Source organism: Raphanus sativus, chromosome 5 (genome assembly GCF_000801105.2).
Source record: "Raphanus sativus cultivar WK10039 chromosome 5, ASM80110v3, whole genome shotgun sequence".
NCBI lineage: Eukaryota > Viridiplantae > Streptophyta > Magnoliopsida > Brassicales > Brassicaceae > Raphanus > Raphanus sativus.
The window spans coordinates 689958-707646 of NC_079515.1; the positions used below are offsets into that span (position 1 = coordinate 689958).

At 40.1% G+C, this 17689-nt stretch overlaps 6 protein-coding genes and 2 pseudogenes across 8 annotated transcripts; 4 read left to right on the plus strand and 4 right to left on the minus strand.

The window, feature by feature from the left end:
• The first annotated feature begins 79 nt into the window (after positions 1-79).
• Positions 80-1986, plus strand: LOC108861274 (protein DJ-1 homolog D). The gene is made up of 5 exons (XM_018635110.2): positions 80-244; positions 335-451; positions 635-1075; positions 1170-1532; positions 1631-1986. Exons 1-5 carry the CDS (start codon positions 188-190, stop codon positions 1817-1819), a joined length of 1167 nt encoding a protein of 388 aa, XP_018490612.1. The 5' UTR covers positions 80-187; the 3' UTR covers positions 1820-1986.
• On the minus strand, positions 1963-3847 carry LOC108861272 (uncharacterized). Its single transcript, XM_018635108.2, has one exon. It carries the CDS (start codon positions 3661-3663, stop codon positions 2074-2076), a length of 1590 nt encoding a protein of 529 aa, XP_018490610.1. The 5' UTR covers positions 3664-3847; the 3' UTR covers positions 1963-2073.
• A 108-nt stretch (positions 3848-3955) lies between these two features.
• LOC130495143 (thioredoxin F1, chloroplastic-like) lies at positions 3956-5608 on the minus strand. Of its 2 annotated transcripts, XM_056986296.1 has the most exons (4): positions 5021-5608; positions 4775-4874; positions 4492-4654; positions 3956-4263 (listed from the first exon to the last, which is right to left on the minus strand). In XM_056986296.1, exons 1-3 carry the CDS (start codon positions 5317-5319, stop codon positions 4505-4507), a joined length of 549 nt encoding a protein of 182 aa, XP_056842276.1. In that variant the 5' UTR covers positions 5320-5608; the 3' UTR covers positions 3956-4263; positions 4492-4504. The 2 variants fall into 2 exon arrangements, with proteins under 2 accessions (XP_056842276.1, XP_056842275.1); XM_056986295.1 differs by lacking the exon at positions 3956-4263 and having other exon boundaries at positions 4371-4654.
• Positions 5609-6160: 552 nt separating this feature from the next.
• LOC108861273 (aspartic proteinase 39) lies at positions 6161-8856 on the plus strand. Its single transcript, XM_018635109.2, has 10 exons — positions 6161-6540; positions 6841-6967; positions 7050-7291; positions 7372-7596; positions 7675-7837; positions 7934-8007; positions 8097-8184; positions 8273-8348; positions 8432-8503; positions 8593-8856. The coding sequence occupies exons 1-10, from the start codon at positions 6290-6292 to the stop codon at positions 8745-8747; spliced, it is 1473 nt and encodes a 490-aa protein (XP_018490611.1). The 5' UTR covers positions 6161-6289; the 3' UTR covers positions 8748-8856.
• A 114-nt stretch (positions 8857-8970) lies between these two features.
• On the minus strand, positions 8971-10899 carry LOC130512433 (probable protein phosphatase 2C 33; annotated as a pseudogene).
• On the minus strand, positions 10718-13566 carry LOC130495135 (heat stress transcription factor A-1e-like; annotated as a pseudogene).
• A 345-nt stretch (positions 13567-13911) lies between these two features.
• On the plus strand, positions 13912-15926 carry LOC130494574 (histone acetyltransferase MCC1-like). 2 transcript variants are annotated; one of them, XM_056986291.1, is made up of 5 exons: positions 13912-14309; positions 14398-14542; positions 15054-15153; positions 15252-15480; positions 15550-15926. In XM_056986291.1, the coding sequence occupies exons 1-5, from the start codon at positions 14203-14205 to the stop codon at positions 15758-15760; spliced, it is 792 nt and encodes a 263-aa protein (XP_056842271.1). In that variant the 5' UTR covers positions 13912-14202; the 3' UTR covers positions 15761-15926. The 2 variants fall into 2 exon arrangements, with proteins under 2 accessions (XP_056842271.1, XP_018488504.1); XM_018633002.2 differs by having other exon boundaries at positions 13920-14309; positions 15580-15926.
• Positions 15927-16067: 141 nt separating this feature from the next.
• Positions 16068-17242, plus strand: LOC108859144 (protein EXORDIUM-like 6). Its single transcript, XM_018632999.2, has 2 exons — positions 16068-16617; positions 16691-17242. Exons 1-2 carry the CDS (start codon positions 16083-16085, stop codon positions 17140-17142), a joined length of 987 nt encoding a protein of 328 aa, XP_018488501.1. The 5' UTR covers positions 16068-16082; the 3' UTR covers positions 17143-17242.
• The last annotated feature ends 447 nt before the right edge of the window (positions 17243-17689 follow it).

The following is a 17689-nucleotide window of genomic DNA, read 5'->3' on the forward strand; positions in this document are numbered from 1 at the left end:
TCCTAAATCTATTATAATATTGATTTTTAATTTTTAATTTATTTTATCCGTACTTACGGCCACGCGTGCTCCTCTCCTCCCTAAACGTCGCCGTTTACAGATTTCTCCAGAATGTCATTTCACTCCATATTGTAACACGACGCACTTTCAAGCAGAATCGCTCTCTCTCTCTCTCTTCTAGCTGAAAATGGCGAACTCAAGAACTGTTCTGATCCTGTGCGGTGACTACATGGAAGACTATGAGGTCCTCTGCTACCTTTTTTTCCTTTCTTAAGATCTCTTTGTTTCGTTGTTCTTATATATATATACTCCCTCGCTATGTAACTTCTATCAGGTGATGGTCCCGTGCCAGGCGTTGCAAGCTTTCGGAGTCTCAGTCCATACCGTCTGCCCCGGCAAAAAGGCTGGTGACTCTTGCCCCACCGCTGTTCACGACTTCTGTGGCCACCAGGTCTCTCTCTCTCTTGATCTCGATCTCCATTGTGATCTATTGATACGCTTCATTTTCAACTGAGCTGCGAATTAGATTATAGATCGTACCGATTCAAAGTCCTATGAGAAACTGTGTTGACTCAGTTGTCAAAGTTCTTCCTAAATTTTTTTCTGATTAAGATCTCTCTTAGAGCACTTGCAGACCTATTCCGAGTCGCGAGGTCACAATTTCACTCTCAATGCAACCTTTGACGAAGTTGACATCACCAAGTACGATGGATTGGTTATACCAGGAGGACGTGCTCCTGAATACCTCTCCATGAACGCATCTGTTGTTGAGCTGGTTAAACATTTCTCAACCTCCGGAAAGCCCATTGCCTCTATTTGCCACGGCCAGTTGATACTAGCAGCTGCTGACGCGATTAACGGTCGAACCTGCACAGGTTATGCAACTGTTGGACCTGCTCTTATAGCTGCAGGGGCAAAGTGGGTGGAACCAACAACACCTGATGTCTGTGTCGTTGATGGTAGTTTGATTACTGCAGCTACTTATGAGGGGCATCCTGAGTTTATCCAGCTCTTTCTCAAGGCCCTTGGCGGTAAAGTAACTGGAGCAAATAAAAGAATCTTGTTTCTTTGTGGGGTAAGCAAGCGAGTTTACTACTTTGTTTGCTTACGATCTTGCTTTAGATCAGAGCCTCAGGGGCTGTTGACTGATAATTTTTGACCTTGTGCAGGATTATATGGAGGACTATGAAGTCAAAGTCCCGTTTCAGTCTCTTCAAGCTTTGGGGTGTCAAGTTGATTCGGTTTGTCCGGAGAAAAAGGCTGGTGATCGTTGCCCAACTGCAATCCATGACTTTGAGGGTGACCAGACTTACAGTGAAAAGCCAGGGCATACTTTTGCTTTAACTGCTACTTTTGATGGACTAGATTCCTCCGGTTATGATGCTCTGGTCATTCCAGGAGGCAGAGCTCCAGAATATCTAGGCTTGAACCAACAAGTTCTTAACCTGGTTAAAGAGTTTATGAGTTCTGGGAAACCAGTTGCATCTATCTGCCACGGACAACAGATCTTAGCTGCTGCCGGTGTCCTCAAGGTCTGTTTTGTTCTTTCATGTGTCAGCTGCCACCACAATATATGTATTATGAATTTGTTTTTAGAAAATTGCTAATATCTGAGTTCATGTTGATACAGGGAAGAAAATGCACTGCTTATCCAGCAGTGAAACTGAATGTGGTACTTGGAGGAGGAACTTGGTTAGAACCTGATCCAATCCACCGATGCTTCACCGACGGGAATCTGGTTACTGGCGCAGCATGGCCAGGACACCCAGAGTTTGTGTCACAGCTTATGGTTTTGTTGGGCGTTCAGGTTTCACTCTAGTTATGTAAACCGTCCCTTTCATGCGGAGTCAACTTGTCTGCTATGTAGTAATATGTGTAAAACTTGTGGCTCATGTCATTAGCAGTCTGTCATGTTGAGGTTTGTGTCTTTGATGTTTGTCTAAACTGAAAACTTTGTTTGAATTGGCAATAAAAAGTTTCTGAGAATTTCTTTCTTTTCAACGTTTAGGCAAACATATATTGAATTTGAGAGTAATCTTGGAATATAGTAATGAAAGATTGAGAATGATTAAATTATTGGTAATGTAAACAGTCTATCTTGCAAAAGTATCGAACAGTTTCTTGTGTAGTATCCTTCACGAGGAATGGGAACTTGCAACGAACTTCACAACTGCTGCATAAAGGTCGAGTAGCACCATTGTTGGCAAGTACTTCACGATCAGGGATTAAGTGTCCTATCTTGAGATAATAAAAGTCTCCAAGTACACAATCAATATCGAGACTGACTCCACACTCATCACAAGTATAGTAACACTCACTCCCAAACACCTTGCACTCGCAAACATCACACCACAAGTCACCGCTCGCGTCTCCGGCACCTTGGCTCTGTGACAAAAGATGATCATCACACCTGTGTTTCACCTTTCTCGGTAAAGTAGTGCACCTCATGCACAAAGCGTAATCATCACAAACCGTACAGCTTAGAGGATTCTTTGTTTCTCTGTCACAGGCGTGACATTCTTTGGAACCTTCCAAGGTCCAGTACAAGGGATGCGGATGCAGATCATGGTGAAACGGTTCTGATACAGAGCTACACCGAACATCGAACACGAACTTATCTTTGCAGCCCTCTTCGCACTTATACCTGAAACCATTCGAATTGATTTTGCAAGCTCTACACTGAAATGCAACCTCGTCAACCTGGAGAGTGAGCTTATGGTTGTGCAATAAATGTAGTTTCTTCCGAGGAAGATTAGCACACGCATTATGTAGGATGAAATCGCATTCCACACATTTGTAGCATGCATCTCCATTGAAGGGTAGAACGCACCCGTCGCAGCGCATATCAGTAACACAATTCTCATCCAATCTTAGAATATGATTCTCATGACTAAAATGAATGATATCTTGTTCATTAACTACCACCTTGTATGGTTCTTCGATTTCTTCTTCCTCGTCTGGAACATCCTCGAGCTCTATCCCGTCCCACACTTCACTTCTCGTTGCACATTTCGAATGAACTGCATAGCTAGGACAACGAGAGCATTTGAAAGCTCCGTAGACCCAGTCAATCATTTTCCTACAAACACCACACTCCCAGTCTCCTTGACCAAGATGAAAAGTATGAGAGATGCGATGATCATGACGGTTGATGCTAATGACTCGTGGCAGATCAACGCAATCTCTGTGGAGCATCTGGTTGCATTCAAGACACACGTAAGGATTACGGTCGCCTTCCAGACCACAAGCGTTACAAGTAAAGATGACCAGTCTCGACAATAGGGTCAGACTATGCTTGTGGTGCTTCGGTTGATAAACAGTGAGCGGTGGTGGATTTTTCAAACAGTCTAGATCCATGCTCGTGTTGCATATCGTGCAACGAGCGTACAAAGAAGAAAGATTCTTACGACAAAAATGACAATGCGGATTCTCGGATTTAAATGGTGAACCTGTGAAGAACTTGAGAAAGTGATTGCACTGGAACGGGTTGTTGAGGAAAGGCTCGACGCATTCCTTGTGCGTCGCGAGTTCGCACTCCATGCAAATATAGACCATCCCACGCTTTTCGTCTGATGAGCACATATAGCATAACCAAGATTGGTCGTCGTCGACTATATACAATGGATGACCATGAAAGGGCAGCATGTGCTTAGAGTTAGACATATCCTCTGTTTCCGGTTTTGTTAAGGAAGAAAAAAAAAACACAGAAGTGGAAAGTTTCAAGTTTTATCTTGGGATGGCTCCTCTTGATTTGATCATATAGACTACATTTCAACGGAACTCGCTCTCTTCGCTGTACGATGAATTGTTTATATTATCATCAATGGTGATTGGCCGGCCGACACTGCCAGCAACTCATCAAGAAATTGATTATATGTTATCTTTAATCTATAAAAATAAATCAGTGCAATATATTAGCACGGACTATTAAATGGATCTATACTAGTTTAATAAGGGTAGGTTTGAAGATGCATACAATTATTGAAGTCCAAGTAAATGTAACAGCTGTGATAATAGTGACACGCTGAAATAAAGAGTAATACTACTAAAATATAATCCATAAACTTGCCAGACAGAGGCAACCTGACCGGTTTCATGTCCTAGCTTCGTGTACTATAAAATCTCCAAGTACACATTTTATATGGAGACTCACCCCACACTGATCACAAGTAGTCAAGTATAGTAACATACACTCTAGGATCTGTCTTTGTCTCACATATATGCACCACAGCTCCACAAAGTCACTTCTCGAGTTTCCAGCGCCTTGACATAACGATAAAAAATGATTATCATCACACGTATGTTTTACCTTTCAAGCATGACAATTCAAGGTCCAGTATAAGGGATGCGGATCATGGTGAAACTGTTCATAACACATCAACTTAATTTTGTATTTTACCATTTTAATACATAAAACTCTTTTCATTTCCAATAAAATAAGAGCAGCAGAGTTTACTACATTTTACAACCCAAGTAAGGTAAAGTCTTTACATGAGGATTTGGTTCATCCTGAAGAACCAGCAGCAGACCTGGCTGTTTCAATGGCTTCGACCAGATTATCATATTTGGCACCGGTAACTTCCTTGACGACTTTATTATCCTTAAAGATTTTGAAAGTTGGAACCACTCTTAACCCTAGCTCCTTTACTAATGGCTGCACCAAACAAAAGAAAAGAGTTCCAAAGTTATTAATTATAGCTAAAGCAAAAAGAAAAAAAAAAAGAAAAACAAGAGCAAGACAATGGTGTGGAGAAATGAGATTATAAAGACAAACCCTGTTTTCAGGGTTGCAGTCAAGCTTTAGAAACACAACGTCCTCGTACTTCTCTGATAAATCTTTGTACTTAGGTGCAATCACTTTACATGGACCACACCTGCATTAAATTAATTAGGACATCTATATTATTACATGGAACATCATTGATTTCAAGTCTTTTTGTGACAATGGAAGTATCATCACCATTGATCTGAATATGATGATTAATAGCTAATCTAAAAGTGGATAATAACGTTGCCATACCATTGAGTGTACATGTCAAGCACCACAATCTTATCACCGGCGGCTTTAACGGTGGGCCAGAAGGTGTCCTTATCCACTTCCGTCACTTGACCAACACTTACATTCACTGTCTCTAAGCTACACCTCACCACATAGGAATCTACCCTTTTCCCATAATCCAATGAGCAGAGACCAATCCTCGTGGTGGCGACGCCGGAGTAAGGGATGCGGCACTGCTTCTTCTTCAGGGGACCACCAAGTCCACCGTTGGTTGAAGCTAAAGCGGTAGGAGATGGTGCGAGACGGAGAGAGAGAGGCATTGCTTGGGGAACTTTTTGAGTTCAAGAAGAGAGAAGCAGAGGAAGACGATGAAGTTTGGAGTTTCGAGAAAAGTTGATGAGCTTGGCTTGTTTGTGCGGTCTGGTCTCAACGGTGTATTGGATCGTAGACTCAAAAAGACGATTGTAGCCTCATGATTCTGCGGATGAAAGGGGATATTCGGGGGATATATATGTCACATCGTGATAGATGAACGGGAGGTGTAGAATTCTCCGAGGGAATTACGATTGATAACGATATTTATGTTTTACTAATAAATGACATTTCGATCCCTCAAAATATTGAATTGAAAAAAGAAAATAACGAAGATCTTATCTTTAAAATATATGAATGAATTATTATATTGCTTAGCATAGAATTTTCAGTATTTAAACTAAAAGATAAATCCTAACAACTTGAGATAGCAACAGTTTTGAGAATTAACAAATAAATACATATTTTTCTTCTTTTGGCAAAAACCTCAGTTACAAGGAAGAACAATTAAAATGTAATTTTGAATAACAAAGAAGTAATTTTACTGACATGATGTTGGTAGAGAATGGAATTTAATGAATACCCAAAAACAAATACTAAAACTTTTTGACTATCATGGACAAGAGAAGGTAAATAACTGCCACCAAACTGAAACCAAACGGTTTGTTCAGATCACAAATATCTGAATTTTTTTGTTTCCTAATTTTAGAAAGAAAAAAAGTAAAAGTATAATTGTTTTTTTTTTGTCAAGAAAAGTATAATTGTTTAGTCAGAGATTCAAAGGTGTTTCGAGAATTTGTTATAGTAATTTTATAACTATATATTTTTATTACAAAGTTTCTTTGCTTCTTCTTACATCTCTTTGTCCTAAACCTCACGCCACCGCCAAAGCTAACACCTTTTTTCTCTTTTTTTTTCCCTTTTTTTGCCCTTTTGTTTCGAAATTAATAAGTTTGGAATATTAGTCTTTGACGGAGGATGGATCTCACGCGGAGACACTGGTCTTTGTCGGCGATTTTCCTGTCGGCGGCGGTCGTGACTTTGCTGATTGAGCCGCAGTTATCATCGGCGGGGACGGAGAACGTGGCATTCGAAGTCCGAAGCAAGTTCGCCGGGAAAAGAGAAAAGGATCTCGGAGCCCTCAAAGCTCACGATGCTCACCGTCACTCCAGACTCCTCTCCGCCATCGATCTTCCTCTCGGCGGCGATAGCCAGCCTGAGTCTACTGGGTACGAACCGCCATTACTAAAAGCTCTAATTTTTTAGATTTTTTTTTTGTTTCCTTCCTTTCAAGTTTGAAATAAAGTTTGGAAATTTAAACAGAAAGCCTAAATATTTATGCATATAAATATGGAATCTGACAGATACCCTTTTTATCTTTTGATCTTTTGAGAGATTCTCCCCACTGTTTGTTTGGTCATTGTTGACTCTTTGCTTTCTTGATTCTAAAGCTATGATCTTTCTTCTTGTGTCTGCTATTGGGAAGATGTTTGACTCTCTGTTCTTGGTTTGGCTTCTTTAATTTTCAGCTTATACTTCACTAAAATCGGACTAGGAACTCCATCAAGAGACTACCATGTCCAGGTCGATACAGGAAGTGATATCTTATGGGTGAACTGTGCCGGATGCATCAGATGTCCTAGGAAAAGTGATTTGGTAAGTGGCTCAAAAAACACAGAAGTTGAAGTTGCATATATATATATATGTTATATAATGGTTTTTATTACTATCTTTTCAGGTAGAGCTAACACCTTATGATTCGGGTGCTTCCTCCACTGCAAAGTCTGTCTCTTGTGATGACAGCTTTTGCTCTTACGTTAACCAAATATCCGAGTGTCACTCAGGCTCCAATTGCAAATACATTATCCAATACGGAGACCTAAGCTCCACTAGTGGATACTTGGTCAGAGACGTTATGCATTTGGATTTAGTTACTGGGAACCGTCAAACCGGTTCTACCAACGGAACCATCATCTTCGGGTCAGTTAAAAGAGGAGAGACAGCTTCTTTCTCCTATGAGTTGTGCTATTTTCAGTTGATATTGACTCTGTATATTACAGGTGTGGAGATAAACAGTCTGGTCAGCTAGGTGAATCCGTATCTGCAGTTGATGGGATAATGGGATTTGGACAGTCCAATTCATCGTTTATATCTCAGCTAGCTTCACAAGGGAAAGTGAAAAGGTCTTTTGCACATTGCTTGGATAACAAAAACGGAGGTGGTATCTTCGCCATTGGAGAAGTCGTGTCACCGAAAGTGAAGACTACTCCTATGCTCTCTAAATCGTAAGTGAATATGCCTTTTGTCTTCTTAACTCTTCTCTGTTTGAGTTACTTACACTGTTTGTGACCACCCTTTTACAGATCTCACTATAGTATTAGCCTCAATTCGATTGAAGTTGGTAACTCAGTTTTACAACTTTCGTCTGGAGCCTTTGATTCAGGAGATGACAAAGGAGTCATTGTTGACAGTGGTACTACTTTGGTCTATCTTCCCGGCTCTGTTTACAAGCCGTTAATCAGTGAGGTCAATTACAAATTATTTTCCTTCTGTATTGTGGAAAAAAAATATGTTTATTTTTACTATAAAGTTTCTGAACACTTTGTTTTTTTCTTTGGGCAGATCTTGGCTTCACATCCAGAGCTTACCTTGCATAAGGTTCAAGATTCCTTTACTTGTTTCCGTTATTATGACAGGTAAGAATCTAAACACATTGTTTCCACTCGAGTTGTTTGAAAAATCATATTGACACCCTTTTGAATAATGTACTCTGACAAACTCACAGCTTAGATCGGTTCCCGCCTGTCACATTTCAGTTCGACAAGTCTGCTTCCTTGACGGTGTCTCCTCGGGAGTATCTATTCCAAATTTCAGTACGTTTTAGTTCTTGTCTCTGACTCTTGATCTTGTTTGTGTTTTTCCTGTTCTGCCATTAAAAAAAATAAACCGACTCTTGTTTAGGGAGACACATGGTGTTTAGGCTGGCAAACCGGTGGATTGCAGACTAAAGATGGAGGTGAATTGACAATACTTGGAGGTAACATCTCTCTTCAAAAAATGTCTTCCACATTGATTCGAGTGACCAAATAATTGAGGTCTTGACTCGTTTTGGGTGCTCAGATATGGCGCTTTCTAACAAGTTAGTTGTCTACGATATCGAAAACCAAGTGATTGGATGGACCAATCACAACTGTAAGCATCACATATTCCTATCTTTTTGCTTAACTTTCATGAGAGTTGAAGCTTTAAGCGTTTGAATGTGACGAATGTGAATCACACAGGCTCAGGAGGTATACAAGTGAAGGATGAACAAACTGGAGCAGTCTACACAGTTGGTGCTCACAATCTCTCATTGTCTCCTTCTTCTTTAGCTGTTTCTAAACTTCTTACAATTCTTTCCCTCTTAGTTCTTTTCCTATGTAACATTGCTTTATAGCCTTGGTAAGAAGACAAGTTTGTTCCTTTGTGTTTGTTATTATCAGTAAAGGATCTGATTCCCATTTGTTTAAACAATTGAGTTTATAAGAGAAAGGAGATTGAAGCAATCTACAGTTTATTTGCACAAAAAGACAGTAACAGGAAACATTCTCCCTGCAGGCAAACAAAATTAAGCCTGAGGGGGTTTTCATGGTACGACAGACATAAGCAAACATTATTACATCATGTGATAGTGTTTTCACTTTCTTTACTGACAAAACCAAAAAACATTAACAAGAAAGAAAGACACAAATTTTGAAAAGAAAAACAAATTATGTCCCAAACCAATGAATGTCGACACAAAGAACAAAAAAAAAAAAGAATAAGAGATCAATGTAGAAAGGTGAAGAAAAAAAGACACAGTACCTTCTCCAGGGTGATTTATTAATGTTTTGTAGTCACCACTCAACATCTTCACTTCAAACTCCTCTTATTTCTCTTTTCACTTACCAGGCACAAATCTTGGTAAGTTTAAAAGTGTCTCAACTCTTGCAACACCTTCTAGTGCAGAATACTCTGTTCCATGTTCTGATCTCTTCTTTTATCAGCTTTTCAACTTCACTTTCGTCGAGAGCAATCTCTTTTCCCGTCCTGTCAGTACTCGAACGACCTGATGCATCATCATTTTCGATTTTTAGTTCTTCTACGTCTTCGTCTTCGAGTTTGGAGATGGAAGAAGCTGTAGATAGTACGTTTGTGTTGTTGTTGGAGTCAAGATACAAGCAAACCGCAGCGCAGTCATCGACTTTGGAGGTAGGGTATTTGTATCTCCAAGCTCTAACCGCAGACTCCACTAAAGCTCTTGCTGCAGAGGAACGTGATGGTGCTGAAGCCACAATCGCCACTACCTCTTCATTTGAGAGAACATCCCATATCTATCACACCCAAAACATACCATTAGACTAATGTGAGCAATAAAATGAGCAGAGAAAAGAAATGTGTATATGTTTGGGAGATAGAGAGAGAGAGAGAGAGAGAGAGAGAGAGAGAGAGAGAGAGAGAGAGAGAGAGAGAGAGAGAGAGAGAGAGAGAGAGAGAGATAGAGAGAGAGAGAGAGAGAGAGAGATTACCCCATCTGAAGCCAACACTATAAACTCATCTTTTTCGGTTAACCGACGGAATGATACATCAGGGACAGAGATTAGACCAAAATCTTTCAAGCCCTTTTCTTGCCTTGTTGAGTGAAGATACAGGCAACTTTACTTGATCCATTTAAGAACATCCGACCTGGAACTCGATGCAACGGATCTTTTCTTAGAGTTCTTCCTCTTCTTCACACCAAACCCAGGAGAGCAAGGAGATCCCGGTCCAAGACTCATGCTCTCCCCAGATAAACAGGACCCATTCTCAGGGTACAAACCATATGTGTCCAGTGAGAATCCACTGGCATGTGAAGGTTAACTATAAAGCATACGGGAGAGTTAAAGTTACCATCACAAATTTCAACTATTCTCAGTGGAACCTGGTTGTCCAGCATCCATAAGTATGTACCATCTAGAACCTGCAAAGTTCTTGTTTCCATAATCTTGATGTGTTTTTGATTTGTATTAGAAGATACTGGGATTCTACGGGAATAAAGTTCTACAATGATCTGTTCATGCAGGCTGGACCATATGGGAATGCACAATCTGAGTTACTTTTCCAGAAAGAAGCATCAGCTTTCACATTTGAGAAAAGGGTTGGGTATTCCCTAAAAGAATCTATTTCAATAGAGATTATAACTGTGTGATGCCACCTCCTGATTCTTACACTTGGCTCCCCAAAATAACGCCTCACACAAGCCTATCGGTTCTCGCTTTACAAGATTCGCCTCAGGTTACGATGTCTAAACTAATACTGCTAAGTTTGGGGCTAATGTAACAAAAAGCGCAAACAATGATCCGTAAAAAAAATGCATGTATCATAAAGACAAACACGGGAACAAAATAATAGCACAGTTTGGAACATCTTCCTTTTCTTTCAAGTGTGAATCAATAACAAGTAGAGATTTCTTTCCAAGTTCAATGCAGAAATCTTAAGGCTATTATTTCTCTTATTTTATCACACATTGACAAGAATGAGAGTAACACAAGTTTGATACATACATACATTATAACACCTCCTTTGGCCATTATTATCCTTTTGTTGCTGCGACTCCACAAAACCTTAACCCATCTTCTACATCTGCGAGAACAAGTAGTGTTTTTGCAAAAATATTCTGGAAAAAAGTGTAAATATTATGAACTCATCAACAAAGAAAGATGCATTATTACCTCTTGAGTGATTATGGAACTTGTGGCTATTTCACTTCCTGAGCGCATCTGATGAGAGAAATCCCATCTGTTCAGTAAGATGGTTCATTTGTTGATTGTTGCTCAACACATTCCTCAGGTTGGATTGTAATTCTAGCTGCTCCATTAGCAACCCATTGTCCACTGACCCTGAGACTAGCTCCTCTGTGTCCCCAATCACTGGCCTCTCACCAAAGAACTGTTCCCACAATGGATCTTGGACTCCAGGAAGCAACTCATTTACTGCATTGGATTCTAATGCCATTGAGCCAGCCAGAACAGCCATTATCGGATCCAAACACTCTCCAGTATCTGTCTCGCATCCAACTACATCAGAACTTGAGCTCCCATAAGCTGCGGCTGCTCCTCCTTGGTTCGGAGCTAAGAGATCAACTTGAGAATACGGCAAATTGCCCTCCAGTATTTGGTTTGCTTCACAAGGGACGTGATACGTCATTGCAGGATTGGAAGAAACATCTGCCAATGTAACTCCAGATGCTCCATTTGTGGAGCTCCCATTGTCTGATATGTTTTGGAACATCGCTTAAAAGAAAGCTACCATCATGATTGCTGGAGAGGGGCTCCTGGCTGCTATGTGGGTTTCTCATATTGTGTATCTGTTCGAGCATAGTGTCTGCTGCTTCGTTCATCGATGACTGGTACCTAACAATCTGGCGGCTAAGACCATTAGCCCCATAACTGCCAGAGTACTTATGGTCCTCCTCAGCAGGTAGCCTCCTCTTTTTGTTGCTCTCGGAAATGTGTTGGTTCTCCTCATTAGTCTGCTGCGAAAACTGGTTCAAGAAACCTGGACTCTGAACAGCCTTTGCTAGAAACGACATCATTTGCTGCTGCCTCTGCTCCATCACATGAACTTTCTGCCCCACGTTTTGCAGATGAGTTCAGTGACTTGCTGTTGCTGCCTTAACCTCACAAGCTCTTGCGTAAGGACGTTCTTATCACGCTGGAGCCTTTCCACTTCTCCTTCGAGTCCAAACCTCCCTACTTCGACGCAGGCACCAACAGATGAGTGCTGAACTTGAGGTTGTTGTGGAGGCTGCACCTGAGAAGGCTTTCGCCGGACAATACTCTTCAGCAATTGCTTTTGGCCTCTTAGGAATCCCTCATTTGCAAATTCCCAGCGATCTGGATCAACTTTTCTAAAACCCTGAAAAATTGATGCATTGAAGAATGTTACAGTCATAAACCAGAACAAGTTAACTGGACTAACATTAAAATAGGAAGCCGTCATCATAGAACAATAGTAATAAACATAAAGACCACTAAAGAGTTCAATAACAAGTATTCCAAGAAAATGGTAATCCACTGTGTCTAAGTAACAAGAGCACCAAACTACTATGGCTCAACAAAAACTAATAGTTACTCAGTGTATCGGCATGTACCTGGACGGACAATTACAAAGGAAGGGAAAGCTAAGGTGAGACAAGTGATAGAAATTTATTTGTTTTGTGCTTAGAGCAGAAATGGAACTTCCAAATCTTGAGACACATATGAGCACATGTCCAAATAAGCCTGCAAAGTTCGTGGAACCCATTTTGGTAAGTAAGTAAGAACAGCAAAGAAGAAAGCTATGTAAAGAGTATTCACTTCATGGTTTTTGTTTGACCTAAAGAAAAATTCATTTGGAAAATGGGATGACAATATTCCATTCCAGCCTCACAGACACAACAGAGTTGCAGCTCCGAGACTTAGAAAACAAAAATAAGAATATGTCTAAACTCCACGCAGTATATACATGTATAAGATATACCTGCAAAAACAAAGGTCAAACCATGTATGCAAAGTGATCACACACTGTTTAAACAAAGAAAAATTAATGAACATCACAAAACCAACTAAAACGTGCATAGTTCAGTTCTACAAAACGTCGAAAACTCTTTAGGAACTGGTAATCCTAACATTCAAAAGAGTTGACTTTTCAAAATCCTATCCTTGCACCCTCTCTTCCTACTAATCCCAGAGACAAGACTACAATCTATGAAACCCTTATTGTTTTTTTTTCTCTTAATAATTAACTCATGAACATTTATAATCACTGGTCTACATACCAATAAAATAAAATAAATAACTTCAGATTAAAACAAGTGATAAAGTAAAGCAAATGAAAACAAGGATATCAAACTAATCAATGATATAATTAAAATTAAGAAAGAAGATGATGGATGGCTGCTCACATAAGTGTTGAGCTGCCTAACAAAGCTGGAGAAATTGTTATGCTTGAAGTACTTTGGTAGAAACAGTCTGGCGAACTCAGGCACGTTCCACACGACGAAGCTCTTGTTCCCACTGCTCCAAGACACCACCTCGTCCGTCAATGGATCGTCAACCATATCGTATGTCTTGCTCAGAAACGGAGGAATCGAGCTCACCACGGTCGTCGCTACTACAGATTCGCAGTTCGATCCCATAACTCTTTTGATCAAGACAAACAACTTCTTCTTCTTGTATCTCTGCTCTGTCTCTGCTTCTTTTATTTATACTGGAAATATCTTAATCCAGAAAAGCAGTTGAGTTACTTGTATATATCGTGTCTCGCTTTCTACCGTCGATCTTATCTCCTCTTAGCCGTCCGATTTTTATTTTTTCTAATATACTTTTTAGATAAGAAATACCACGTGGGCCACTGACGAGACGTACTTGGGCCTTTTTTTGTTTATTCACTAACGTACCTGGTCTTTTCCCCTAACTTGCGAATCTGGCCCTACGCTTTTTGCTTACGTGGCGTCTCTGCACTCTCTCGCTGAATTATTGGAATCCGATCGCAGCTATTATTAACGTTTTTCTTCATCTGCGTTTCGCGTTTTGTCGAATGTTTCTTGTTTTTCTCATTACAGAACATGAGGCACGTGTTGTCTGTGGCAGAAGCACGTGAACCAAGATGCTTTTGTTTTCAATCGAGAAGGAAAGACTCCCAAGTGGAAGAGGAGAGGGCAAAGCGAGGACCTTTTTGTCTTCCCATTGCTTTTCGAAACTCGCTCCTTGTGATTCCTTCTCGCAGATCCAAGACTTGGGCTAAGATCTACCCGGATCCGAATCATGTCAACGGGTCGGATCCAGTGATCTGGCATTTTATAATTGAATGTGTGTTTGTTCGACGTAAAGTTTTTCCTGGAGGATTCATCAATGGAGGAACCAGGAATCTCTCGTCGTCCGAGTATTTACTACAGACCGATAAACCCTAATGATCTTGATCGTTTGGAGCAGATACACCGAGATATCTTCCCCATCAAGTAAGCAACTACTTCCTTTTTTTTTTCTTTCTATTTTTGTGTCTTGAGAAAAGAATAAAGCTTTGATTTATTTTGTTTTTTGAATCAGGTATGAGTCTGAGTTTTTTCAGAGTGTTGTGAACGGAGTTGGTATCGTCTCATGGGCTGCTGTTGATCGTAGCCGGCCTGATGGTCACTGTGATGAGCTCATCGGTTTCGTTACTGCCAAGTTCGTGCTTGCCAAAGAAAGCGAGGTCACTTTTCCTTCTTCTATGAACCAACCACTGTTTATGGTTTCAGCTTGGTTTTGTGTTATGTAAGCTTTTTTGGATTTATAAACAGAAATGTTGCGATAACAAGCAATGACCTTGCAAGTGGTGGTCCTGTAAAGTCTAGATCTTGAATGTTGAAATGGTTTATAATGCTATTGGTTGTAGGTTAATTCGTGATCCCTTGTTTACCAAATCGGTCTTTGTTCTGTAAAGCCTTTTGGGTTGTTTGTTGTGCAGGAATAGTCATAGGCATTAGTTCTTTGTATTGTGTTAGATTTTGACCGTTGATCATAAGGTTTATGGTTTTAACTTGGTTCGTTACCTTGTTCAGTCAATGTGCTTATTTGCCAAGTGGTTCCCTTGTGAGAATCTTTAGAACTGGATCAGCTTGTACTATTATTGTTTGATTCTTGGGTTTTTTGGGTGCGAATTTTTTTATCTTCTCATTATATATCTTTCATCAGCTGGCAGATGGTTTCCGTGTCTTGCACAGATAGATGATCTAATATGTTACGATTCCTCTCAAGGAGAGGAGACTTTGATCTACATCTTGACACTCGGAGTTGTAGAATCTTACAGAAACCATGGAATAGGTATATTAATCATATCTCAAACTGTTCTTTCTTTTTAATCCCTTGGTCTAATACATTCTAACGTTCTGCAAATGTTTTTTTGTTTTTGTTTTGGTCAGCAATGTCACTCATTAGTGGGGTGATTAGATATGCGTCTGGTTTATCTTTATGCCGAGGAGTTTACCTTCACGTGATTGCATACAACAATCCTGCAATCCGTTTGTATAACAGATTGATGTTCAGATGCGTGCGAAGGTTAAACGGATTCTATCTCATCAAACGACAGCATTTTGATGCCTTCTTGTTTGTTTACTTCGTCAACGGTTCTCGATCTCCTTGCTCCCCCTTGTAAGTTACACACAACAACACACAAGTAAAGCATTTTTGATGAGAGTAGTGATCATATTTAAATAATAGAAGAAACAATTTGGGAAATGGTTTTTGCAGAGAGGTTGCAATGTTTGTTGTGAATTATATGAAGAATGGAATCAAGTCGGTAGCATCTAAGCTAACGAGGAAAGAGGAGAAAGGCTTGAAATGGCTGGTTCCCAAAGACACGGATTGCGTCTTACCCACGCAAACCGAACCTAACCTCGGATCATCATCTTCCGGGTACGGATTAATTTAATTCGAATTTATACTGTATGTTCGATTCATTTGCTTTCTGTGTAATAAAATGTACAACGTCCTAAACTTGTATATCCATCCATCATCATCACTACATATTAATGGAGTGGTGGAAAGTTCTTAAAATTTTCACCGCCCGTTTTAAAATAGTCAGCTTTGTTTGAAAATAGCTCTGTTGCTTCATTGGCGATTATCCAGATGAAGAACAAAACCACCTTTCCATGTCAAAAAATAGCTTAGACAATAAAACTTAGGCCTAAAAAGAACTCATCCAAGGCCAAACGTAAAATAAAAAATAAAAATAAAATCTTAACGCTGTGGCAATGGCGTCTTCTTCCTCCTCCTCATTATCCGTCATTACCTTCCTCCTCTTGACGCCTCTCTGCTTTTGTAGTGAGCCACCACCTTCGCAAATACCAAACGGAACATTAGATCTCTCTTTACTCTGGTACGGACAATTCACGCCGGTCCAGAAAGAGAGGGTTCGAGATTTCATAGAATCGCTTAACTTTGATGCCAAGGAAGGTCTTGACCCCAAGGTATCGGCGTGGTGGAAAGTGGTGGAGAGTTATCTAGAGAGGTATGAGGTCAAGGAGATTTATCGACAGAATAATAAGAGTAACAGAACCGTAGCTCCCAGGATTAAGGTGAAGATTGTCAGGAGCTATGTGGATGAGAAGATGAAGTACGGTAAAGAATTAACAATCGAAAATGGTGAGAAACTGGTCGAGACAGCCATCGAAAACATGTCAAACGTGGTTCCTGTGGTTTTACTTTCGGCACAAGTTAGGTCTCATGGCCTAGGGTTTTGTAACAAAACTTGCCAACGCTACGCCCTTACCGTCAATGATATTAAAGGTTTTGTTTCTTCCTCGTTAATTGCGTTAGGTGATAATAAATAATAAAAATAATTTGTTGCTTGGATGCCAAGGTAAAGAAAAACCACAACCATACGTAATGGTGAGCGACCCGGAGGTGCAGTGTCCCGGAGAGTGCGCTTGGCCTTTCCACGTTGCTAATAGAGGTCCACATGGCATGACCTATCAACCACCGAGTGGTGAAATAGGAGCCGATGCATTGGTTATTCAGCTAGCCACCGGTTTAGCAGACGTCGCCACTAATCCAGCTTTAACTGAGACCTTGTTCAAATCTGAGCCACCGTACATCACCAACGTAAACCACAGGTCTTCGGATTATATAGAGGACCCTGCAACCAAGTGCACTCGCGTTTTTGGATCCGGAGCCTTGCCGGGTTTTACTGGAAGAATACGGGTTGATCCGATAACTGGTGGAGCCTTTAACTCACACGGAATCAACCACTTGAAGTTCTTGATTCCTTCTGTTTGGGACCCTAAGACCAAATCTTGCTGGACTCCTATGTAACCACTGTTATTATTTCATGTATTGATCAGCTTTTACCCTTTTTGGTAAAATTGAATTTTGTAAGGTTGGTTTTTATGAAGGTCATATATTTGATATTAATGGAGTACACAATGGGAGTTTGAACGATCTTCTAGTAGATAGATAAATTTATTTGGCATATCCAAAACGTTTACAAGTAAGAGAAAGTCAAGTTCCAAGATCTGTAACCATTCATGATTTTAGAATATCCAACCAATGAATAATGTCTTTAATCGGTACAATAAAGAAAATCGTTTACAAAACTAGTTCTCTTTGTCATCATATAATTAGATCATACTAGTGACTACAATTATATATATGATTCCTTGTAACTGAGTAGGCTCATCCAAACACAGAAACAAATTATTTCTGTGTATGTTACAAAATAATCTAAGTAATCGTAAAACTTCCCTGCCTAATCTTGGTATATATAGCTCACGTTGTTCAACTTCTTCATTGCCACTTGTAGTAGGTACAAAAGAGTAACATTGATATGGGAAAGGTATGTGTATCCTTTGCTGGTGATTTA